Source organism: Aedes aegypti, chromosome 2 (assembly GCF_002204515.2).
Source record: "Aedes aegypti strain LVP_AGWG chromosome 2, AaegL5.0 Primary Assembly, whole genome shotgun sequence".
Classification (NCBI taxonomy): Eukaryota; Metazoa; Arthropoda; class Insecta; order Diptera; family Culicidae; genus Aedes; species Aedes aegypti.
Window position 1 is genome coordinate 111,272,766 of NC_035108.1, and position 27,391 is coordinate 111,300,156.

General features: G+C 38.4%; 1 protein-coding gene across 1 annotated transcript; it reads right to left on the bottom strand.

The window, feature by feature from the left end:
• On the bottom strand, positions 1-27,212 carry LOC5566366 (polyadenylate-binding protein 2). Its single transcript, XM_021841957.1, is given in 7 exon segments — positions 1-631; positions 15,069-15,239; positions 15,408-15,709; positions 15,711-15,897; positions 15,900-15,954; positions 16,018-16,112; positions 27,036-27,212. Coding segments are annotated over 5 exon segments (744 nt in total). The 5' UTR covers positions 16,048-16,112; positions 27,036-27,212; the 3' UTR covers positions 1-631; position 15,069.
• Positions 27,213-27,391: the final 179 nt, after the last annotated feature.

Below are 27,391 nucleotides of genomic sequence, written 5' to 3' on the forward strand. Positions count from 1 at the left end.
TTTTATATTCTTACGTTTTATACTTTAATACTTAAACCTTGTGTTTTACTTCTTGTTTTTTGATTTCTTTTTTTATGTCTTGTTGTCGCCTCGATCTTTTTTTTTACTGTTGCTCCTTTATTTCATCATTTTCATTGTGTGGGCTCCAGGTCCTCTTTTCTCCGGTTGTATCTTTTCAAATATATTTTTTCAAAATATTTGTCTTCTTTTCTCATTGCCATGGATCTTTTTTTATTCGTTGGTGGCGGATTTTCTCTCGTCTTTTGCCATCTTTTTGTCTTTTATTTTTGCCATCTTTTGGTGTGCTGTGCCATGTGTATCTTTTTTGATATTTTTTTCGTTGTTCCGCATCTTTTTGTGTTGGCTTTTTTGAGTCATTCCAATGGATCTTTTTTTTGATGTGGCATTCCGTTTCCGTTTGTTTTATTGTTTTGAACGAATTCAAAAAACATTATTTCCATCATTGGTTACACTGTGACAATGGCTTATGGTTGAAAATTTTCAAACGTTCTGGCAAATGAACGTTGCTTTAGCAATGCATCCGTGTTTGAAGTTTTTTTTTTCAGAGAAAACTCGAAGACAAATAATGTTTTTTGAAAAGATTTTCGTAACCAAATATAATAATAATAATCTGTAAAGCATTAGACAAAACCATGTTTTTAATGTGTCAAACAAACAATATGGGAGACGTAAGAATAAAAGCCGGTAGAGGGATGTTGGTTTGTTAGTGATGTTGAACACATGACTGGAAACTTGTTAGTAACACTTATGGTAAGGTCGATGATAGAAAATCAATTTGCAAACGAGTTTGTCCATTAAGTAAGGAATGTTAAATGGTTTTCGGTTTTCTTTTTGCAAATTTCTATAAGAAAAATTTAACTGGATTGCTTTTTTCAGTTTTAACATTTGCTGAATTTTACTTGGGGTCTAGCTCCCAACTTTACTAGACACATAACGCAAAATACACTGAATTGTACTTTAGAATATGCCTTACTCCCGTACAATTTTGCCGACGAGAGCAAGATGCTAAAATTTTACTCACAAAATTTTAGATTGGTAGTGCTGAAAGTATGCTAAAATATCACTTTTTCTGCTAACACTAGTGTCCAAGGGAATACATTTTCAAAATGGAAAATCCGTCGAAATTTTTGTACAAAGTTTATTACAATGATTTTAAAGCAAAATGGGAAAATGAGCAAGGAGTATTCAAAATTATGGCTTCTTTTGGTGCTTGTCAGTGTTGGCAATGAAAGTGATTTTAAGCATACCAGTTGAACCACCATAAGTTTAAGGGTTGTAATTCATCGCATAATCTGAGATAACGCCCTAAAAGCCATTGGTAATCACGTGTGTAGCTCGTTATTTCTGAGCAAATGAATGAATAAACATCCAAACCAACACCACTGGCAGGTGGAGAATAATCCTTTCTTCACCATAGCGTTGTTAAATAACGTGTAACTCCATTCAAATGCTTAGAAACAACGGACTACACACATGGTTACCAATGGCTCTTTTAGGGCGAGATCATAAGTTATGCGAGATTTGTTTAGATTTACATTATTTCCTACGACTCAGTTGTTAGGTACATTCAAAACTAAACTTCAGCGTAAGGTTTCAGTAAAATTCGAAGCTTAGCTTGCGCGCATTCTAGACGAAAGCGATCGAAACTCAAATGTTATTGTTGGAAACGAAACCCCTGTGTTGATCTAAAAAAAAATCACAATTAATGAACTTTTTTCCATTACAATCATATGGGGCTGCAAAGAATGTAGACTTCAAACAAGTTACCTATTAACATTTTTTCGCTTTCTTGGTGATCGTAATGAACGAAGACTAGCGCTTTATTTGGTATTATTTATAATTCCGGGATTTCTCAAATTTTTGATAACAACAGTATTCGAATATAATGACAATATAATGTTGTTACAATGAAATATAAAGAGAATGAAACTTCTCAAGATAAAATGTTAATAGGGTCCTAAAGCACTGCCCCAATTTTAGTACCAAACGCTTAGGTTTTGGCCAAAAACACATGTCCACTCAATGTTTAAATTTTTTCGTTGGTTTAAATCCAAAAAAGTAAACGTCAAACATGATCAAAAGTGTCAAGGTTCATATTAGGAACCAATTTTCAAATAAAGGTTAAATACGATATAAGCCAAGTACGGACCTGAAACGTAAATCACTCAAGTAAAATTTCTCCTTTTTACCCAAGTAATTTTGACAGCTGATTCAGTATGAGCGAAATGTCACTTTTATGGCCGGTACGCTGATCATAAGTACTGTGCAAAAGGATAGGACAAGAAACGGTCAAGGAATGATTCCTCTACCGAAATTACTTGAGCTGTACGCTGCTGAAAAGTAGAGCTGATTTCATAACATAGGTAACGCCTGCTGTACAAATCAAATGGAGCTGTCACTTTTCCGTACGGAAAAATGTGCCGCTCAATTATTCCGCAAGTAAAAGTGACATTTCGCTCATATTGGATCGGCTGTCAAAATTACTTTGGTAAAAAGGAGAAATTTTACTTGAGCGCTTTACGTTTCAGGTGCATACTACGCATTACTTGCGGAATAATTGAGCGGCACATTTTTCCGTTCGGAAAAGTGACAGCTCCCTTTGATTTGTACGGCAGGCGTTACCGACGTTATGAAATCAGCTCTACTTCTCAGCTGCGTACAGCTCAAGTAATTTCGGTAGCGGAATCATTCCTTGACCGTTTCTTGTCCTATCCTTTTGCACAGTACTTATGATCAGCGTACCGGCCAATAGCCGTTATTTGGGAAAGAAAATTACAAAAGTAATTGCAAGAACATGACATTTTTAGGACCCCATAAAAACATATAACATTCATATATGAAATAGCTTTAGCGGTAAACGCGCAACTATTCAACAAGCTGAGGATCGTGTGTTCGATTTCCGCCGGTCGATGATCTTTTCGTAAGGTACCGCGGGGCAAGTGGGTAAATGGGGTAAGTGAAAATAATTGGTATATTTTACTGAATATGTGAATTAACGTTTTAAACTCATGCGCAATCCTTTAAGGCCATTGAGAACATTATAATAGGTAAGAGATTTCTGAGATTTTTTAAAAATATTGCATGATAGAGCGAAAGATTGTCAATTATCACTCCGTAACAAGTTGGCGGCGTGCAATCTTATTTTAATATTTTCAGCGGAAAAAAGTTGCGGAAAATAATTTTCTGTACCACTTTTAAGTTGTCCCCTCTGACAGTTTTAAACTGCAATAAAAAAAGTTTCAGAATTAATTTGACATAGACCTAAAAGTAACTAAATTGAAACAACGTCAATTTTCTAATCACGTGGGGCAAAAATAATTGCTAAAGTTTAAAATTAACAAGAGTTTTAGTATTCAATAGCTCAATTAATTAAAAAAAGTGCTTTAGAATAAAAATAAAAGTTAGAACTTTTGGCAAAAAAAATTGAATGGCGTGATCCGGTAGTAGTTTGCCGCCTCCAAGAATATGGCCATTCGTAGCACCTATTTTCAGCACAGCCTCCCGTATCGGTACACCTGGAGATCACCTCAGCAGACGGAATCGCATATCGACCACGTTTTGATCGATGGACGGCACTTCTCCGACATAATCGACGTCAGAACCTATCGTGGCGCTAACATTGACTCCGACCACTAGCTGGTGATGGTGAAACTGCGCCCAAAACTATCCGTCATCAATGATGTACGGTACCGACGCCCGCCCCGGTACAATCTCGAGCGGCTGAAACAACCGGATGTCGCCAATACGTACGCGCAGCATCTTGAGGCAGCGTTGCCGGATGAGGGCGAGCTCGATAGGAACCCTCTTGAGGACTGCTGGAGGACAGTCAAAGCAGCGATTAACAATGCTGCCGAAAGCATTGTCGGATATGTGGAATGGAGCTCAAGAAACGATTGGTTCGACGAGGAGTGCCAGGTGGTTTTAGAGGAGAAGAATGCAGCGCGGGCTGCAATGCTGCAGCATGGTATGCGGCAAAACGTGGAACGATACAGACTGAAGCGGAAACAACAAACCCGCCTATTCCGGGACAAAAAGCGTCGCCTGGAAGAGGTGGAATGCCAAGAGATGGAGTTGCTGTACCGTTCTCAAGAAACGCGGAAGTTCTATCAGAAGCTCAACACATCCCGCAAAGGCTTCGTGCCGCGAGCTGAAATGTGCCGGCATAAGGATGGGAGCATCTTGACGGACGGACGCGAGGTGATCGAAAGGTGGAAGCAGCATTACGATGAACACCTGAATGGCGCAGAGAACACAGGCACAGAAAGTCAGGACAACGAAGGCGATGCCTACGTCAGCACAGCGGACAGTGGAAACCAACCAGCTCCCACGATGGGGGAAGTTAAGGATGCCATTCAACAGCTCAAGAACAACAAGGCCGCTGGCAAGGATGGTATCGGAGCCGAACTCATCAAGATGGGCCCGGACAGGTTGGCCGCTTGTCTGCATCGGCTGATAGTCAGAATCTGGGAAACGGAACAGCTACCGGAGGAGTGGAAGCAAGGCGTTATATGCCCTATTTACAAAAAAGGGCGACAAACTGAAGTGTGAAAATTATCGTGCAATCACCATCCTAAACGCCGCCTACAAAGTGCTATCCCAGATTCTCTTCCGTCGTCTATCACCTATAGCAAACGAGTTCGTGGGAGGTATCAGGTATCAGAAGGCCGGCTCCAAAGGCACGTTCCCCACCAGTTGGGAGATTTGTGCCATCGCCATATTTGAGCCTATTTCATCATCTACCCGATGGGAGAGGAAAGGGAAGGGAAAGATGGGAGGAAATAGGAGTGGGGTCCCTTGAAGAGGGAAGATCGCATAAGCGAAATGAGAGCATGTAGCTCCATACCATAATGGGTTCGAACAGCGCCCTAAAAAGGGCACTGCAAAACGCATGAGCGTAAAGAGAGCCTATAGCTCATTACCACAGCGGGTTAAGAATAACAGGATGTCCTGAAGATTCAGGCTTCTGTATTCAGTTTCACTTAATAAGTGTTTACCAAGTAATTGGAATCGCATTTGCGCAAAAAACTGGACAGTTACATATCAGGTGATACGAAGTTCCATAATCGGAGTCACAACTATCACACACAAATGAGTCAGCACGCTGAATATTTGCCATGTGATAGTTGAGTCGGCAGTGGCCTGTCAACGCTCTGACCAAGAGACTGCAATTCTGCTTTGACAGATTTGTTAAATACTTCGCCACCTTTGGAGATGGCTCAGTAATATACAATTTTGTTTGACGACACGACTCCAAACCATTCCAATATTGCTTGTGCTGAGTTGCCGCCCAAGAGTTTATCTGAAGCTTCACCCAGCACTTCGAAATTGGAATAGCCGGCTCAGGGCCAATGAAGTCATGCGATGCTCCATCGCGAGCTAGCTCATCAGCCAATTCATTTCCAGCGATGGAAGAATGGCCAGGTACCCATACAAGGTTTACAGAGTTGACTGAATTCAGTTCCTCAATTTGAGTTCGACATGCGATAACAAGCTTCGACCTTGAGTTGGCCGAAGCGAGAGCTTTTATAGCAGCCTGACTATCTGAACAGAAGTATATGACTTTACCCATTACGCGCTGTTGAAGTGCTGATTGCACTCCACACATAAGAGCAAATATTTCCGCCTGAAAAACGGTGCAGTTTCTACCAAGTGAGTAAAACTGATTCAGCCTTAGCTCACGAGAATATACTCCTGCACCAGCTCTACCTTCAAGAAGGGAGCCATCAGTGTAACATACTATATTGTTTGATATACTTCTTTCCAAATAGCCAGACGTCCACTCTTCCCGTGAAGGGAATTGTGTGGTAAATGTCCTGTAAGGAAAGTTACAAGCAATTGTGAGATCACTTGGAGCAAGGACAATTTTGTCCCAATTCACCAAAAGTGGAAACAACGAAGTGTGTGTAGATCTACGATTCACTGGATTTTTCTCCAGTAGATCCAGTACCCATAAACGGTAAGAGCAAGAAAGTGCTTCTTGTTTAAGATATATGTGTAGTGGCGCAACGTCGAAAAGGGCCTCGAGCGCTGCTGTGGGAGTTGTAGAGAACGCACCAGACATCGCCATCAAGCACATCCTTTGGAGATGGCCCAATTTTGATTGGATTGTTCTCACTTCGCCCTTTTGCCACCACACAAGACATCCATATGCCAATATTGGTCGAACAACTGTTGTGTAAATCCATTTGATATATTTGGGTTTGAGGCCCCAAGTTTTACCAAAGGTTCGCCGGCATTGACCGAAGGCCATACAAGCTTTTTTGACTCTGAAATCAATGTGAGGTGTCCATGAAAGTTTGGAATCTAGAATGACTCCGACATACTTTACTTGATCAGTCACATTAATCTCAGTGCCAAAAAGACGTAAAGGTCGAATTCCATCGCGGTTTCGTCTTTCCGTAAAAAGAACAATAGATGTTTTATTCGAGTTAACCGAAAGGCCATATTGGCGACACCAACTCTCGACTACCTGAAGAGCACTTTGCATCAGGTCGAATAGGGTGCTTATGCACATACCAACTATCAGAGCTAGATAGTCGTCGGCAAATCCATAAGTTGGAAAACCGCAATTATTGAATTGCCTCAATAGCGTATCTGCTACGAGATTCCACAAAAGTGGTGACAAGACTCCCCTTGGGGGCATCCGCAAACACTCAATTTTCGAATCGCTGCTTGACGCAATGTCGAGAAGAGATGTCGGTTTTTGAGCATTTGATGAATCCAATTGGTAATCATTGTAGGTAGCCCATGGTTTCGTGCGGCTTCCAATATGGCATCGAAAGACACGTTATCAAAGGCACCCTCAATATCCAAGAAAACACCCAAGCACGATTGCTTCTGAGCGAATGCTTTCTCGATATCGTATACAACTTTGTGTAAAAGAGTCACAGTGGACTTTCCAGATTGGTAAGCATGTTGATTCACATGAAGAGGCATGTTTGCCAAATAAACATCACGGATGTGATGATCGATAATGCGTTCCAGACATTTCAGAAGAAAAGAGGTCAGACTGATTGGTCTAAAACTCTTCGCTGCTTCATACGACGCACGTCCTCCTTTTGGGATAAACTTTACAGTAATATCACGCCAGGATTTGGGAATGTACCCGGTAGCAAAACTGCTTACAAGTAGCTTTTTCAAAACTTGTTTGATAGACTCAAATCCCTTTTGGAGCAGAACAGGATAAATCCCATCCGCTCCTGGAGATTTGAAAGGAGCAAAACTATTAAGTGCCCATTGAATCGATTCAGTAGTTACGATACTGCGAGCCGAGGCCAGAGACTCGTAACTACATGAAAAGACATTTGGTTCATCCGTAGATGCTATGTCCACACATCCGGGGAAGTGTGTATTGAATAAACATTCTAAAATTTCTTCATCGGAAGAAGTAAAGTCACCATTAGGTAAGCGAATTTCGATCACTTGGAAATCCTTAGATTTTGCAAGGATTTTGTTCAGCCGACTGACTTCACTCAAACTGGAAACATTTGTACAAAGGTTTTTCCAGCCGGATCGTTCAGCAGAACGAAGAGCCTTCTTGTAAGCCTTGCGAGCTGACTTGAACGACTCTGATCCAGCTGAACGGCGTCTGTTCCAACTCCTTCTACATTGTTTCCTGAGTCTAGTCAGATCGGAATTCCACCATGGGGTCCCTCTTGTAGTCTTTACAGACCGCAGAGGACATGCTTCTTCAAAAGCTTCCATAATGTAGGATGTTGTAGTATCAACGGCATCATCCAGATCACTTGGATTTTCAATGGACGGAGAATATCCATGAAATTTAATCGCAACCAATTCAATGTAGAGTTCCCAGTTTGTTGACCGGGGATTCCTAAAACGCAAAGTCTGCGCAGTTACATTTGAATGTTCAAAGAAGATGTAGCGATGATCAGATAATGATTCCTCATCTGATACATGCCAATTCGTCAACTCGTGACTAATTCTATTCGAGCAGAGCGTTATGTCATGAAGTTATCAAGCAGGTTTCATCGACGGCCGCTCGACAACGGACCAGATATTTTCCGTGCGGCAAATCCTCCAGAAATGCCGTGAGTACCAGGCCCCTACGCACCATTTGTTCATCGATTTCAAAGCGGCATACGATAGTAGTGACCGCGTAGAGCTATGGAAAATCATGCACAAGAACAGCTTTCCCGGGAAGCTCACAAGATTGATCAGAGCAACGATGGACGGTGTGCAAAACTGCGTGAAGATCTCGGGCGAACACTCCAGTACGTTCGAGTCTCGGCGGGGACTACGACAGGGCGATGGACTTTCGTGCCTGTTGTTCAATATTGCGCTTGAACGTGTTATGCGGAGGGCCGGACTTAACAGTCGAGGCACGATTTTCACGAGATCCGGACAATTTGTTTGTTTCGCGGACGACATGGATATTACCCGCCTAAAACGCGAAGCAACAAGAGTCGGGCTAATGGTGAATGCGTCGAAAACAAAGTACATGCTGGTTGGCGGAACTGAGCGCGACAGGACCCGCCTAGGAAGCAGTGTTACGATAGACGGAGATACCTTCGAAGTGGTGGACGAGTTTGTCTACCTCGGATCCTTGTTGACGGCTGACAACAATGTTAGTCGGGAAATACGAAGGCGCATCATCAGCGGAAGTCGTGCCTACTATGGGCTCCAGAAGGAACTGCAGTCAAGAAAGATTCACCCCCGCACCAAATGTACGATGTACAAAACGCTCATAAGACCGGTAGTCCTCTATAGGCATGAGCCGTGGACTATGCTCGAGGAGGACTTGCAAGCTCTTGGGGTTTTCGAACGCCGAGTGCTAAGGACGATCTTCGGCGGCGTACAGGAGAACGGCGTGTGGCGGCGAAGGATGAACCACGAGCTCGCTCAACTCTACGGCGAACCCAGTATCGTGAAGGTAGCTAAAGCTGGAAGGATACGCTGGGCAGGGCATATTGCAAGAATGCCGGACAACAACCCTGTAAAGATGGTGTTCGCTACGAATTCGGTCGGAACAAGAAGGAGAGCGTGGGTCACAGTCGAGGATGGAGAGAAGCGGCCATAAAGCGAGTGAATTGACGAATTATTGTTGGCGAGGCTTTATCAAGATAATTGATGTAAAGCCAAATAAGTAAGTAAGTAGATCCGGTAGTACTTTTGTAGAGCGTTCAGTTAAAGTGTAGAAAATAAAACCGGCGATTGGGTTGACTATGAAGCGTTATTGTTGAGTTTAATGTATTTTCGTCGTGATATCAAACAAAGGAAAGGTTTGAAAACTACGTTGCGCTGGAACAGGGAAGGAAGTTGCAAAAAAAGAAAAGGAAAATTGGTTGAAAACTAGAATGAAAACAACCGGTTCCAAAAATGGTAGTTTTTTTTTCTATCTTTATTAACGAGATTTTTAACCCTGGGCTAGTTCATCTCGGGACCAACGGCTTAACTTCCCTTCCGAAGGAAGTCGTCACTATAACTCTTTGTTATAATTGACTATGTCGGGGATCGGATTCGATCCCAGGTCCTCGGCGTGAGAGGCGTCTGTTCTAACCCCTACACCAGGTCCGTCCTCCAAAAATGGTAGTTTGAGAATCTTCATTACTTATAACACGTAAACTACGCATACTTGTTCCATGTTCTTTGTAAAGCTTATGGACCGTGGTACAAATATGCGTAGAACCAACGGCAGTATGGGCCTCGAAAACGATCGAGAACCATATATGGGTTCATTCATTAAGTTCGTCATGTTATTGGGAGGAAGGAGGTGTTTCTGCAAGATGTGACGAATCATACAATTTTTTTGAAGGTTCCATATAAAAAGTGTGACGTAGGGCGGATGGGCGGGGTTGTACAAAATGGTATGTTTTTGTGACACGTATCTCCTGGACACCCCTTATTGTATAAATTTTACTAAACCAACCATTGAACCAACACCTCACCTCCTGACGTGATTTATTGAAGCTTCTTCGAAACATTAGGGGACGTCCATTAACCGCGATAAATTTTACCATTTTTAACCCCTCTCCACCTTGGCCATATTTTTTGTATGGAAAGTGTGAATATTTTATATGAATCGTTGCGATTCCCTGAAAATGTTACTCTCCTTAAAAACGTTACGTAATCTATGGACGACATGTGATTACATACAGCATTAGGTTGTTTTCGCGGACGGATTTTTTGAATGCAAGCACCATAAATATTCATTTTCCTATTTTCAATCCAATAAAACATACTGGACAAAATAGCAAATAATAAGGAACATCGTGTGCCTAACTTGACGCACAAGATTTTCATACAGACATGTCTTAAAGCTTAAAAGTAGAAAAATGTCGACGTCAATTCATGAATATAAGAATATTACTAACTGTTGTTGATGATATTGCTATATAACAGCACAATATTTTCACGAAAATTGATCAACAATAGTTAGCATCATTTACTAAGGAATGAAAAAATTGACGCACTTTGTCGGATGCATTTTCAAATAAATTTTATTTTTTGCCTATTAATAATCAAAAAATAACCTTTTTTATTGGAATCCTTCAATAACATGTAAATAAAGATTAAGCAATAAATTTTCGAGTGCTAGTCTGATCTAGAATTAATTTATGATCACATTAATTAGAAAATGCGTCAAGTTTGGACCCGCGGTCAAATGTGGTACGTTCACCGGTACTTTTTTCTTCAATTTTACATAAAAATAAATTTCAGCATACTGCTTATATTTGGTGGGAGTCAAGCTTAGAAAATATACTCGACCTAATTTGTTTTAATTTTAAAGTCTCTAGGATTTGAAGATTGAAGATTGAAGGATACGATTAGGATTTTCATATTTTTGTTATGCACCAACTTGCCCTCGTGGTTTGTGCATAACCCCCAAATGTTCTTTTAAAAAATAGCTCGTTTGAAGAACGATTGAGGATCTTTAAGGCGTTTATGGAAGAATCTCTGGATGATCTGTTCATTGTCTTTGGACAAACTTGCCGTGAGCATTTCCAGTAGGTAATGCATTAAGGCCGGAACAAATTTGAAATTTTACTTTTGTCACCTCCCCCTTCAAATTTTTCAAAAGTCAGAGGGGGAAAATAAATAAAATGGGGGAACGCCATTTGGCATAACATAATTTGGCATAACGGTCGTTTGGCATAATCATTATTGAAAACTGAGTTGCTATGATTTTTGGCATTATCATTGCTAACATTCTCATATGTGATTTTCCCTTCTTTTGGTTATAGGCTGTTGTTTCTAATTACGTTTTTAAACTAGTGGTTTATATTATAACTACTAACATTTTCATTGACAATTTTGCCCTTTTTTCCTACGTTAGCATTATAAGTACAAACATTTTTAATCGATGATTTTCCCTTCTTTTGACCACCAGATCTTCTTTTAAGTAGCACTATTTAAATTTCTAATTTGCCTGGCCACGATCACAGAGTTTGACGTAGAAAGGTACACCATAATAATATTCGTCTGTGAAACATATCACCTTAACAATACTTTGCACACCTCTAACGGTTCATGATTTTCATGAAACGGCTGCATTCAGGTGGAGGATCTGTTAATATGTTCGGCATATTATCAGGTCCTCTTCGAACGGAGGGACCGCCAGGGCTCAGTAGTTACTTATAAAGCAGTGCTGGTTGTTGATGGTTCAGTTCGTTTACACGAGCTGAAGCATCCTTTGTACTAATCAGTAATGGTGGTTAAGTTTAAAAGCTAACGTGTGATCAATCGTTTTATAATGCAACATAAGAATAGGTGTTTGGTGTAATTGTGCGTTGCACTCGTCGTTTTAAAATTGGTGATTGTGAGAGTACTAATAATGATATTTGAAGAAATGTGTGACGATGAAAATATTTGTAAATTGCATTGAAAGTGATTGTGATAGTTTTGTTAAAAATACATAATATAAACCCTCAGTGGTACGTCTGTTTGTCTATGCTACTAGATTATTGATGGTTATAATACATTCTGCAATCATTTCTCTGAATATAAAAACTATTGCCTAACTCTTAACACATTCATGATACGAGTGTTCATAATGACAGTGAGTGCAGTAAAATTTATCAAAGTGATTTTATTTTTCTACTGTTACTTTATTGATCGTAATGCTAAATCGTAGTTAGAATATTTTTTAATTATTTAATTATGATAATCGATGGTAAATGATAACAAAAATGAATTATAATTAAAGTAGTATGATGTAATTTTAATAAAGAATTGTAACTGTGAAAGTGAAGTGATATAATGGAAAATACACATATATGATGTGTGTTACGAAAGTTAATGAGTGACAATCGGTGATATTAGTGATAGTGTTAAAAACAAAAGTGACGACAGCAAAAGTGTGGTAATGATGTGACAGTGACTGATGAAATGAAATAGGGAATGAGGACCTTTCAATCAAACTATTTCGTTCTTCACTTCAACCACTTTAGTAGCATTTCAAGTCTTATCATAGTTTCATACTAGTCTGGATTTTTTAATTTCTTTGCTTTTATGCCAAACGTCCATTATGCCAAATGGACCATTATGCGAAATGACCATTATGCCAAACGACCATTATGCCAAACGACTTTATGCCAAATGGCTTTATGCCAAATGACTTTATTGCAAACGGGGTAGCCCCATAAAATGTTTTATTTTAAGTATTGATTTTTACTATTTTTTCGTGTTTTTTGCTAGTCTTGTATTCGTCCTTGCGATATTACATGAGATAACACGTGTTATTGGTTTAAAAGTCCTAAATCTGTTTGTGAATACCAATAGGTCAATAGGTTTGGGATTTTTCTTGAACGTTATTCTTTTAGAATAATGATTACGTAATTTTCACTGTTACAGCGTAGCCCTAGACAATATAATATTTCAGTGATTCATATGAATTATCATTTCTATAAACCTTCAAAAAAGATCTTGTCAAATCAATACAACAAATCTTAAAATTTATTTTGAATACATGTTTTTCTAAGGGATTCTTCTTCTTCTTCTTGGCATTAACGTCCGCACTGGAACAGAGGCTGCATCTCAGCTTAGTGTTCTTATGAGCACTTCCATAGTTATTGACTGAGAGCTTTCTTTGCCAAAGTTGCCATTTTTTGCATTTGTATATCGTGTGGCAGTACCATGATACTCTATGCCCAGGGAAGTCATGGAAATTACCATTCCGAAAAGATCCTGGACCGACCGGGAATCGAACCCAGACTCCTTCAGCATGGCTTTGCTTTGTAACCGCGGACTCTAACCACACGGCCAAGGAAGGCCCCTTCTTCTTCTTCTGGATATGTAAATATTGAAAGCGTAATCTTCAACCACAAGCTGCGTATTAAATGTGTTACTATACCTTGTCTTCATTGAAGAATATAGGGGTGATCGGGGCAATATAGGCCGCCTAAGGAGAAACGTCATGTAATGCATAGAAAAACAGCAATAAATATGGTTTAAATGCAAGTGGCTTGTACTATAAAATGTTATCTTCCATGTTACGTCGATAATTAATGTTAACATCAAAATGCAAATCATTTCAGGAACTTTTTGAAAAACCATGTTTTTCTACGTGGTCACCAACCATATGGGGCATTATGAGCCACCCTACGGGGCAGTATGAGCCACCTATTCAATCGAATGATTTTTATTTAAAACATTATAGAGAAGAGTTAGCGGTAAGAGTACATTATTAGAAAGGAAATTGTATTATCTTTGCTTGAAATAATTGACTCTAGCAGCTTATTTTTTAAAGATACATAATACATAGTAAACAGACCATGTTATTCTAGTACTAAATTGCGATACTTGGTTCAACGTAAGTAGTAAAGTGTTCCACTTGTAATAGTGCATAAAGATGACTATGCAGTAAAAAAATAATTTGGTATATTTAGGCAATGCATTTCTATGTTCAAAACATCGTTTGTTTTGCTTAAATCTAGGTGGCTCATTTTGCCCCGCCCCTTCATCTTGACAATAATATATTGTTTTTCAATAATTTTGTTTACGAACAAATCTAATTTCGCTCTCGAGCTGTTCATTATGATCAGAAGTTTCAATGGATCGGTAAAATTTACCAGAATTATAAATATAATTGTCTTATAGGTTTAATTAAAAACTGCCAAAATTATAAGCTTCCATGAAGAAGGACAAATTTGTACATTTTTGTAAATATCTTGAATGCGCAAACGAATATTCTTACGGTTTTTTATTGTGGTGGCTATTTTGATTTCCAAATGTCGTAGAGTCGTCTAAACGAATTACCGTAAGGACGCCATTCACCGCTCATTGTATTATTTTGAAAAATCTAAACAATTTTTTGCAAAAAAAGTTATTAGCACGTATTACAGTCGACTCTCCACATCTCGAAATCTCTGCCTATGTTGATGATTTTTTCAGTCCCTTCATTCTGCATACATTTTCGCTCTCCATAATCTACTATTATTTTGAGCGATTTCACCTGGTGCTTAAATTTTTAACCGGTAGTGTGAAATGTTTCATATTTTGTGATAATGAAATTGAGTATATTTGTAGTTCTCTGTCAAAATTTGATTCCGACTGCTTATAGGGAAACAAAGTTACAGCATGCCAAAGTTGAGCATTTAGTATGAAAATCGGCTTTCACTACTATTATTCTGAACACAACTGTATGTAATATAAAATCAGATAAATTCATTCTTATACAATCCACTTTGATATACTAATACATGCTGATAAGTTTTACTTCGAAAATTTGTTCAGATTTTTCGAAATAATTCAATGAGCGGTGAATGGCGTCTTCACGGTATTTCTATAATCGATTCTATAATAAATGAAACGTCGCAATTGAAATACTGTGAAGACGATATATTGTAAAATATAAAATCCAGATTTTCAACAGAAATACTTGATACAGTCAGTCTTTTTTTTTTGGTAAAATGTGACAAACAATGAGATCGTGAATAAAAAGATGATAGACTTGAGAAGGGTTTGCAATCCGTTCTCCCTGAAGCTCTGAGAGGCCCATCAGTATTTATAGGAGAACGATGAACAACTAGTGCGCCTCGTTTGGGATAGCCGATTTCGAAAAATGCCAGGAGGGAATACTGTTTACTTACCCTAGTTGCCACTGGTGCTTCCCAGTGTCCTCTCATCCTCTAGATGGGATGCCCTAAAAACTAAACGTGAGTTTGTTTGCGTGCTGCAGCGAATATCGGGGTCGTGTGTCTTGTTCGACTTGCGTTCCCTAATACGGTGCGTAATAGGTGGCCCTTCCTCGATATCCACGACTGCGGTTTTCGGGGGTGACGGATGGCGAGCGTGAAGCAGATTGAACAATTGAAATGGAAAACGAAAAACGGAAAAATAATTTATTTCCAACATGATATGGCTAGGTAATTCTTATGTATTTTTTTTTTTTCTACTCAGTATATCTTGCGTTCTGATAAGGTACGTACGCAGGTCTTCGTGATCCTCGGTGTCCTCCTGTAGCAGCATGCCCTCGAAATCCGTGCTCCCCGGCCGCGAACCGGAGCCGCGGGGGAACCGATTGGTGGTGCACATTCCCGGTCGGTTGGTACGTTTCGGATTGACCTTGATTTGCCGCCCACGGAACAGGGTCTCATTCATGGCCAGTGCCGTTTCGACGAACTCCTTCGAACCGAATTCTATGTAGGCGAAACCCTTCGGATGCCCGTCGGCCTTATTGCACAGAATGGTTACCCTATTGATGGTGCCACAGCCATGGAAGTGGGCTTCAGTTCTTCGCCGTTGCTCCGTAATCGACATTACCCACGTAGATGGAACGGTTATCAATTTCGGCTTTTTCTTCTGCCGTCAGAGATCGGAGTGACTCCGGTGGGGGACCCAAGCGTCATCTGTTTGGGTAACTTCGGTTTGAAAGTTGTTTCAACTTCTCGGCCTCTTCCTCCATCTCTTTGACACGACCTTGATCGCTTCCAGTTCCGGATCGATTTGCATATCAGCGCCTTTCAAATAGTCCTCCTGCAAAGATTACACTCAGATCAGTCAAATAATCCTTATCACCTCATTACAATTAAAACTCACCTCCAAAATCAACTTCCGAATCGTCATCATTGGATCCCAGAGCTCCCAAGTTGGAGTCGTTCAGAAGACTTTCATCGGCCATTGTTTCCTAAATTCTAGCGGTCATTCAAACGGAAAGATCAAAAACAAATTCGTTAGTGATTGATGAAAATTGTTATGAAATCAAGCATACATTTTCAAAACGACATATGTGTAGGCTGGCAGTAAAAAGTGATACCGAAAAAAAGTTCATTTTAGTGACCAGTAGGTGAATTCCGGCGCACATTTTCTTCGAAGAGAAGAAAATTTCTTCCATAACTCACCAGCAAGAAAATTTTCTTTTCTTCGAAGAAAATACGCGCCGGAATCGCCTACAGATTTGAGAAATAAGTGGCCAAAAAGTGACTTCCGATTCTCAAAAAAAGTGACCAAAAAAGTAACTTGGAAATCTAATCGTAATCACTTTTATTTCAATTCTATTACACCGTTTTACGATCAATATCCTTTTGGGGCCCAGATAGCCGTAGCGGTAAACGCGCAGCTATTCAGCATGACCATGTTGAGGGGTCGTGGGTTCGAATCCCACTGGTCGAGGATCTTTTCGTAAAGGAAATTTTCTCGATTCCCAGGGCATAGAAGTATCTTGTACCTGCCCACACGATATACACATGCAAAAAATGGTCAATCGGCAAAGAAAAGCTCTCAGTTAATAACTGTGGAAGTGCTCATAAGAACACTAATCTGAGAAGCAGGCTCTGTCCCAGTTGGGACGTAACGCCAGAAAGAAGAAGAAGAATCATTTATGATAGGAAATATTCAATATGATCTACTGGATTATGTTGGTAAATTTCTGTGAATGATCTGGGATCTGGGGGTGATTTCATGGTTAATCTTTGGAGAAATTTCTAGAGGGAATTTATGGAAGATTCCATGGAGGAATTTTAAGAAGACCAGAGCCTTCTGATGAATAAATGAATAAATTTTCTGATGGAATGCCTGGAAGATTACCTGGAAAATTCCTTGGAGTAATTCACCTCGCAATTTTCCTGCAATTCCTGCAGGAAACTCAAAAAAAATTGTGAAATAATTTCTGTAGAATCATTGGAGGAACCACTGGGTGAATTCCCTGGAGTGATCCTTAGAGAATCCATGGACCCTGAAAGAGCACTACCTGGGGGATATCCTTGCATATATCCTTGGAGGAATCCAAAGAGATATATCTGATGAAATATCTGGAGTAATCCTTGAATAGATTATTATAGTGTAACCCCTGGAGAGAACTGAAGACTTCTCTGGAAAAATCTCAAAAAGAATATCAAGACAAATCGCCTTCGAAAAATCCTGGATGAATATTTTGGAAGGATCATGGACGTACCTTAGTGAAATTCCTGGTGGAATCCAATTAAAAAATTTTTACTTCAGGGGAATCTATAGAAATTGCAACAGCAAGACCAAGTTTTGGGGCATGAGTTCGAATCCCATTGATCGAAAATCTTTTCGAAATGGAAATCTTCTCGACTTCCCAGAGCATAAAGTATATCGTACCTGCCACACGATATACACATGCAAAAATTTTCAATCCACAAAGATAGCTCTCTTGAGCTTGAGCTTGAGCTTGATTGGCCGCCCGTGGATTGCACTCCAGTATCGCCAGATCAGCTGCACTTACACAAGGAACCAACCCGAATGTCTGCTTGGGACTAAACAGGCATCCTCAGTGTACATATAAGTGCTGGTGATCTTCTATTTTTTAGGCAACAATGGCACCTGCCACGTCAGAATGCAGACCAATGCATCCACGTCAGTTCATGCGGGAGTGTATGGATTGGGGAAAGGCATGGCAGAGAGGTTTGCTTTTGTGGTTAGCAGACTGCCTATGTATCAGGCGTAAGAAAGGCGTGCGCGTGGAAGTAGAAGCGTAGGGAACGGTTTCTTGTCCGTCTCTGGTTCTAGCGTTTGCTATGAACGAATAGTTTGAGTGTGATATATTTAGAATGGAAGATAGAAGCAAAGTGAGAGATATACAACTACAAAGTACGAGGAAAGGGACGGGCCTGGGATTGAATCCATGACCTTTTGCATATGAAGCAGAAGCGGTAGCCATCATACACCAACCCCGTCTTTCAATCCACAAAGATAGCTCTCAGTGAATAACTCTCAGTGAATAACTATAGAAGTTTTCATACGAACACTTAGCTGAGAAGCAGGCTCTGTTCCGGTTGGGACGTAATGCCAGAAACAAGAAGACGAATTTCAATGCTTGGTATTGAACACGGTGTCTATATAGATCTGGATGAAAAATCCGGCATTTTCCGACTAAATCCGGCCAAATCTGAATTGTTGACACCCTTGGTGCTATTGTAAATCGGAATGAAAAATCATGAAATTTTAACAGTCGTACCATACATGCGTATGAACTTCTAGATATAATATGATCGGTGTTCAGACAGACCGGACTAGATCAAATTTTTGGCTGATAATTGGCATGCTTGGGGAACATTTTCCTAAAATCAATAAAAACATTTGGTTCAGTCTGTCAGAACATCTTCATTCTGAAACAGGTTCCAGGTGCCCCTGTGCCCTTGTGTCCAGAGTGGCCATACTTGCAAAAAAAGTCCAGAGTTCCATTCTCCTGTTTCATATTTTTCATATTTAAGCTAAAAGAACGGAAATCGGTTCAAAGATGGATTTTTGAAAGCGTTTCGAAGTCATTTTTGACCCTTAATGCATAATTGTATAACTTTTTCTTAATGCATTCGGAGGGGTTAAAAGAGAATGCACGAGATATTTCAAAAAAGAATACTATACATTTAAACCTTTGGTTTTATAACAATGAACTTACACCATACTAATAATACCTTAGATACTATTACAAATTACATGGAACTCAATGAAAGATTAACTTTTTTACAAGCTTTTTTCATAAGAAAACCATGAACCAATAATTTGAGACTGACATGAAGTTGTCCTGTTGACCTAACATAAAATTTAGCCTAAATTAAAAAAAACCGATTCAAAATTTTCTCCCGAAAATTAAGCTAAAAATAGTTAAAAAAAAAGTGACTAAGGTACCGTGGGGCAAGTGGGTAATGAAATTCGCATAGTTGAGATTCTTCAAATTCTAGAGACTTAAAATTGAAACAAATGAGGTCGTGTATATTTTTTAGCTTGACTCCCACCAAATATAAGCAGCATGCTGAAATTAAATTTTATGAAAAATGAAGAAAAAAACACAGAAAAAGTTTTTGAAAAATGTCTCCTTACTTTTCACTTGCCCCAAAAGTGGGGCAAGTGAAAGTTTACCGTTTTGAAAAATAATTTAAAAAACAAACAGTTATATTCACAATTTCTATTAGCTTTAAACATTTGTTAAGGCTTCCCAATGAACAATAACACAAGTAACATATAAACAAAGAAAACGTTATTCTTTTCACTTGAATTTTCTTCTGGTTCAGTTATGTTAGTTGAAATGATTCGACAACATTATTACTGCAACATTTCCAATGCTAGTTCTAACATTATAGGACAGCAATTGCATTTCTGCTCTGTAGGAATTTCCACCGCTCGTTATTTGTTTTTGAGAAAGTCGAATATGACGTCGGATAACTCTTCGGGAGAAATCAAACGGAATTCTTTCAATAACGTATTTAGGAAATCTTTTTTTATGTGGATAGACCTATACCCCCATTTTTATGTTTTGAACTAGTTTACATTGACATTCCACGAGATTTCCGTGTGTTCTCTAATATTACAAACTTTTCAGTCAAACGTCTTCCTTTTAATTGGCTGCCTGAAGTAGACATATTAATATTGTAATGTTTGGCAACATCTTTTAGAGAAGTTCCATGATTTCTAATAGCTTTTAACGCTTGAGTATAGTGTTTCTTGATTTATCAGCACGTTATATTTTTCTATTATAATTGCGAACCATGTTTACTTATGGCTACTTTAAGTACGAAAACTCAAATTCAATCTCTAATGATAAACTTTTCACTTGCCCCACCTGATAAGAAAATTGACGGTGTTTAAATTTAGTTATTTTTAGGTCTACGTCGAATTAATTCTAAAAACTTTTTTTTTATTGCGGTTTGAAACTGTCACAGAGGACAACTAAGAAGTGGTACAGGAAATTATTTTCCGAAACTTTTTTCCACTGAAAATATTAAAATAAGATTGTACGCCGCCAACTTGTTACGGGAGTAACAGTTGACAGGTTAACAATTTTCGCTCTATTATGCAAAAATGGCTGAAAAATCTCAGAAATCTCTTACCTATCGTAATGTTCTGAATGGCCTCAAAGGTTTACGCATGAGTTTAAAACGTTAATTCACATATTCAGTAAAATATATCAATTGTTTTCACTTACCCCATTTACCCACTTACCCCGCGGTACCTTATAGTTGAAATGGCTTGAAAAAATAGACTTTAAAGTGACTGGCTTAAAAAAAGTGACCAAGTCACTAAAAAAATGACTCGCTACCAGCCTTGAGACTATGCAATAAAAAATACTTTTTACTACTCCTGCCGAAGCGAATATAAAAAGCCAAGAAGATGATCCGACACCCCACATTTCTTTGAAGAAAGCATGCATGATTTCATGAACGAGTCAATGAAAACGATAAATTCTTTGAAGCATTTCTGTATTAACATTCTTATTTATTAACCATGAATATATGTTTTAGAATCATTCTCAAAAACATTCGAAAGAGGTTCTTTTTAAAATTATGTTTAGAAACAATTCAATACAGAGTCAGAATTAGGGCGGATGTGAAGACTAATACATTCTCAGTAAAATCGGTTTGAAGTTTAGAGGATGTAATTTTAAATTCTTTATTATGTTTCCGATCGATTTAATCGCATGATGCATTTTTATAGGATCCATTACAATATTACTTTTGTAGCAAAACATTTAATTTTTTTACATATTATGAATAACACGTTAAAATAAATAAAAAACCATAATGCGCCATTCATCAAAATTTATAGCTGTTGCGCCCCTCGGTTTTTCGTCTTCTTCAGTTTGACAACATCGATTGCGCCTTTTGTCCTCGTCCTTCTGGTTAGATATATCATCAGCTTCGCCGTTCTGCTACGCTCTCTCACACGAACCTTCATCACTATCGCCCTTCTGCACACTCAGTTTGAAATGCGCCCTACTGCCACACTCAATCTCAAATACGCCCGGTTACCGCAAGGAGAGAAGATGGGCGAAATTGACACCAGAGTTCGTATCGAAAGAAAACATCAAATGCGCCTTTACGTTTTTCCCACTTATTTCGGTGAAAAACGTTATTTTTAAAGGAACAGATGTGCATTATATGATTGTAATTTATCTAATAAACAGTTAAGTGAATAAAACTCAGTTTGTTTAGATTTGTCAGTTAGGCCGTTGTTCTAGTACTGTATTGAATTGAAAAAAATGCATTCCTAAATAGAAACTTAAAAACAGTGTTGACCAGACTCATTTCCCCGAAATTCGAATTGTGAAGCCATGAACTGTTATAACTGTGCGTTGTATTCCTGAGATGGAGGGGGAGGTGGTTGGGCTTGAGTGTTGCACATGGGATCCGACAGTTTCGATCTCGGTGGGCCGCAATTCAAGTTTCGGTGAAATGATTCGCACTCACTCACTCACTCATCTCATTTCACCGAAACTTGAATTGTGGCTCTCTGGGATCAAAATTGATCGATTTTGTGTACAGTACTCAAGCTTAACCATCTGCTTTTCTATCTTAGGAGGATAGAGCATGGTTGTAGTAGTTCGTGGCTACGTAGTTCAGAAAATGTTATTTTCGGGAAATGAGTCTAAACAACACTGCTTAAAAACATGCATAATAAAAATGGAAGTACGCTGTTTTTTTTTAACGCGGTACCGCATAAAAAACCCGCATTATTTCAAAAAGAGACGTAAAAAAAACCTGAGCGATTTTTTGTTTCGTGTAACAATGCTTTGTTATGATTGGTATGGTCATGAAACGTCGAAAAACACAAGGTCTTTTTTACGTCGTTTTATTTTTTAAACGCGGTTTTTTGCGCGGTACGTCGGCCGACGTAAAAGAAAACCTTATTGTGTACTCTAGCTTAGATCTTTCCGCCATTTTTAAAGGTTTGGCTTGCAAAATAAAGTTTGTCCTAAGAAGTATGAAAAGTTTTTTACTCTCAAATAGAATATTAAGTAAATATTCTTTGTTTTGCGTTTTAATAATAAATATTTTCATTATAGATTTTGTAAAAATTTTAAACGCTATTGTATTTTATACCAGGACTTTTTGGTTAATAAAACGAATTTCGAAGACAAAGGGAATAATTATAATACATATTTTAAAACGTAGTGTTCGATAATGGAAGATAAACATCTAATTATCCACCACAAAATATAATTCTATTAAAAGATAATGCACGAGATATTCAAAAACAATGCTAAACATTTTAACCTTTAATTTTATAACAATGAACTTAAACCATACTAACAAGACCTTTGACACTATTACAAATTACATGGAACTCTAGGAAAGATTACCTTTTTTTCAAGCTTTTTTTCACAAGATAACCATGAACCATGGAGATGTTCTGGTGATGACCTAACTTAAAATTTAGCCTGAATTGAAGAAGGCCGATTCATATTTTTTTTTCTAGAAAATTTAGCTCAAAATAGTTAAAAATAAGTGACTTTTTGACGAAAAAAGCGACTTTAGTTGAAATGGCTTCGAAAAAGGGACATTAAAGTGACTAGCTTAAAAAAGTGACCAAGTCACTAAAAAGTGACTCGCTACCAGCCTTGTAACATGATTTTTCGTGTTATTAAATAAAAACAAGATTCATTCAACATTTTAGGACCCTATTGTGAACTTATTTTGGGAAAAAAGTTACAATTCCAGTTGTGCACCTACCTAATATTTTTTTGGATTTCATTTTTCGCGTTCAGTATCGCATCTGCAATGATCGATTATCTCTTCTACAAAATTTTTAGGCGGGTGAATGTTTCCGACTGCTTTTTTTTTCATTTCAGTACAAAGCAGTCGCCATTCTTCGTCATGTAGCACCTAAACTGTTCCAAAAATCGAATAAGTTTCGTGTCTAAGCCAAAAAGAAAATCGATGAAGAGAAATCGATTATTGCGGATAGGGTTGTTTTATGTATTTTTGAAAGAGCGTTTCGCGTATATGATTGTATATGATTTGGCCACTTCCATTTGATTTTACCGTAAATGGCAAAAATATATACGCGTAACGGTCTGTCCAAAATACTAATCACCCTAAAACTGTTATGATACTCAACACGAGAGTTAAGAAAAATTGAAAGTTTGATGCATTTCTTTATACAAAATGAAATGATTTAAGGCCACATCGGAAGTTATTATAATCACCTTATCCATTTCAAGAAACAAAGATGACGTATCATCCCATATAGGGAACATTCAAAAATGACGTCAAACATTTATTTATTTATTTATTTATATGTATTTCTTCATCTGACCTAGGTCCTAATGAAGGCTGGGAAAGCCTGAAATAGGCATAAACCCGCATCTTTTTGAAACAAGTAACACAACAAACTACAAGCAAGGACACTTAAAATCTAAAACTAGCAAACAAAGTGTTAAAATCTAATATTACAAATACATTAAATAAAATCAAACTGTTCGAAAACATCATTAAAACGAGCAACCATGTATCTAATAGGATCATGTTGGCCGTATCGGCTATTGCGCGCATCCATATTGAGAAAGTTGCGTCGTCTCAAAGTGCGTTCTGGTACTTAGATACGCAACTCGTGGAGTATAGCTGGAGCATCAATTTCGCCTTTGAAGATCTTTCCTATGAAACTAGATTGCATTGAAACTCTCCTACTTTCCATAGTATCCAACCCAAGTAGCATACATCGATGCTCATACGGAGGAAGATGAATTCTATCACGCCACGGAAGATTCCTGAGAGCCAGTCGCACGAACTTCCGTTGCACAGCCTCGAAACGATCGATCCAAACTCTATTGTACGGGCACCAAACTACAACAGCAGCTTCCAAAATAGAGCGAACTAAGGCACAGTATAATGATTTGAAGCACAAAGGATCCGAGAAACCTTCTGCAATCTTAAATATGAAACCAAGCTGCTTGTTTGCTCTAGAAAGAACGTCCTCATAGTGCGGCCTGAATGTCATTATCCAGTGTCACTCCAAGATCCTTAACTTCGTTTTTACGTTCCAATGTTTGACCAGACAACGAATAATCGAAATGGATTGGATTATGTTTTCTGCTAAAAGTGATTGAGTAGCATTTCCTTACGCAGAGCTCAAGTTTATTACACCTGCTCCAGCATTCGAAAGAATTTAAGGTCGCCTGTAATGCCAAACAATCTTCAACGCTATTGACCACCATGAAAATGTTCACGTCATCTGCATAAAGGACTCGTTCTCCGCGAGGCACAATGAAGGCAACATCGTTGATAAACAGAGAGAACATGAGAAGTCCTAGATTACTTCCTTGTGGCACTCCTGAAGGAATAGCAAAATAATCCGAATGAGCTGCCCCAATCCGTACTTTCATAGATCGGCCGGAAAGATACGATTCAAACCATCTAACGAGGCCTGGCGACATCCCCAACTCTTCAAGCTTTCGAAGGATAATAGCATGATTCACACGATCAAATGCTGATTTGAAATCCGTATAGATGACATCGACCTGCTTTCCTGCGTCCATTGACCGAATGCACAGCGAGGTAAACTCGACTAGGTTAGTATTCACTGACCGTTTTGGAAAGAATCCGTGTTGAGCAGTAGAAATGTAGTTCTTGCATGATTCGAAAAGAGCGTTATTCACTATTATTTCAAAAACTTTTGAACATGCTGTTAAAGATGTAATTCCTCTGTAGTTGGCAATATCACATTTGTCGCCTTTCTTAATTTAGGGGCTCGTATCGCTTTTATTCGAGTTTGACGTTTGCTCACTACCGCCAGCTAGTTGACGGTTTGCCAAACACAATGTTTTTAGCATTGGCCGTTAATGTTCGCGAGACTATGTTTTGAATTGATAATTGTTCTAGCTGTTACGTCTGTTTGTCTGTGAGGTGGGGATCTACAGAAGTGTGACAATGCGTGTATTATGTCAGGTCTGCCCAACCTTTCTGAAACGCAGGCCATATTTCAGTTGAGATATAATGTACCGCGACGGGGTGAAACATTTTTTCCAAAACCAATAAAAAAATTATTTATGAAAATATTCTACCAAGAATTCAGAAACATTCCCACTCAACTCAGCATTAATGATCTTGCAAAGAAGTTTTGTTTAACATTATGTCACAATTTAGTTCAGGAATCCTTTTCTAAATTTTACATCAGAAACATGTTAAAGATATTATAAGAATAGCAGAATCGACAGAACCGTTCGGTTGATTGCCGTCAGTATAAGAGAACATTGATGCCTCCTGTATTTTGCCTGTGTTGGTAGCAAAGCTCAAAGCATTGAGCCAACCCTTTTCCAGTAGAGAAGCTAGGCAAAATACAGTTCGATGCTTACTGACTTTAAAATGGCTAGCTCAATTTTCACCACCTAATTAAAAAAAAATCAATCTTGTCGCTCCCGTGCGACGCCTATGCACCTATTCGTTTCCATCATTTGCTTCTATAGACTCCCTTTACCCTTGAGTCGCATGACCGCCACAGTCATAAAACAAAAAAAAAAATACCGTCAAACGGGGCTTCTTTTGACATTATTTCCACATGCTTTAACTTTGAGAATTTGTAACTCTCAGAATTATGGATAGATATTGATAATTTCTGCCTATATTTAGATTGTACAGTATTGGACAAAACATTTGCAACTTTTTTGATTTTCCATACAAAATAACCAACTTTGGTAAGCAATATCTCAGTTATTTATGGACCGATTTGAATGAAATTTTTGTAGAACATCAGATATAACTTGAATTTTAACATATATTTTTAAATCATTTTTCCAATCACAAGTTTAAAAGCATTAACGGTTTGACTAAAGTGAATTTTTTGACGATTTTTTTTATAAATGACTTAACTAAACATATTGAAGGAATAGCTTCATGGTGTCTTCAGTAAAGTTGTAGATTTTAACGAGATGAACAAGTTTGCTGAAGACAGTTTTTGTGTAAGGCTATCAGATTTTGAGATAAATAGTTTTGAATTTTTCGTCAAAAATTACACTTGAGTTAAATCGTTATTTTTTATAAACTCGTAATTGGAAAAAATATTCAAAAATATATGTTAAAATTCAAGTTATATCTGATGTTCTGTGAAAATTTCATTCAAATCGGTACATAAATAACTGAGATCTAGCTTACCAAAGTTGGTCATTTTGTATGGAAAATCGAAAAAGTTGCAAATGTTTTGTCCAATACTGTATATGTACGTAACAAATGTGCAAAATATGAGGCAAATCCATCGAGAAATAACAAAAATGCTTGAATAGCGAAAAAAGTGTCCTTCAAGACAAAAAAGGGGCTACTTCGGACATTTTCACAATTTGATAATGAAATGATTTTTCCTTATAACTGTCAAACTGATTCTATAGATAATCGTCCACTGTGATGTTATTGAACGTTTTTCATTGATAAACATAATTTAGAAAATTGCAAAGCTTAACCATCTTATGTCGTTTTCTTTTGTATGAACTGGGTCTGTGATCAACACATAAACAAACCAACGTCAAGCAAATTATGGTTCGGTTGAACCTGAACCAGGTTGGGGTTGGAACTGTGATTCAGAACGGATTGCGCCAGTTCCAACCCAGGTTCAAAAACAAATTCGACAATAAATTCTCGGTTCGATTACCACAGAAAACCGATTTGTTTACATTTTGGACTTGCGGCCTTTTCTATTCATGGTCTTGTTTCTTCTAACCGGTGTCCCGCCATCGATAATCAACAACATTGATCGCGGCATTTGCCGTCAATGACGATGACAACTGCCGACACCAAAAAAGCAATGGCTGACCAAGAGCAAAAAATTCGACGAGCGTCGGCCCCTGAATTTCAATTTTATTTTTCACTGAATAAAAGCCATTCTGCACTTACCTTTTGACTAATTACGAGAACCGGAGCGTCGAACAGTTGTTTTACATCAAATTGTAACCGGACCGGCAAAGTTTGACAGGGAAATATTCGAATTTAAAATTCACACCGACCACGAACGCAACTTCTTGCCGTAGAATTTTTTGCAAGCTTCATCGAATTTCATCGAATGCGAATGGACGATGAAATAACGTGTAACGCGGATGCACAACCTGCCGTAACGTATCCGGGGTTACGTGAAAGCGGCTCGGCGATGGGCGTTGCACGATGGCACGCCATCGTAGAAAATTTGGACAAAATGCTAAAATTTAAAATTGAACACATCGATTCACACAGATTTCATACCGTAGTCGGTACAC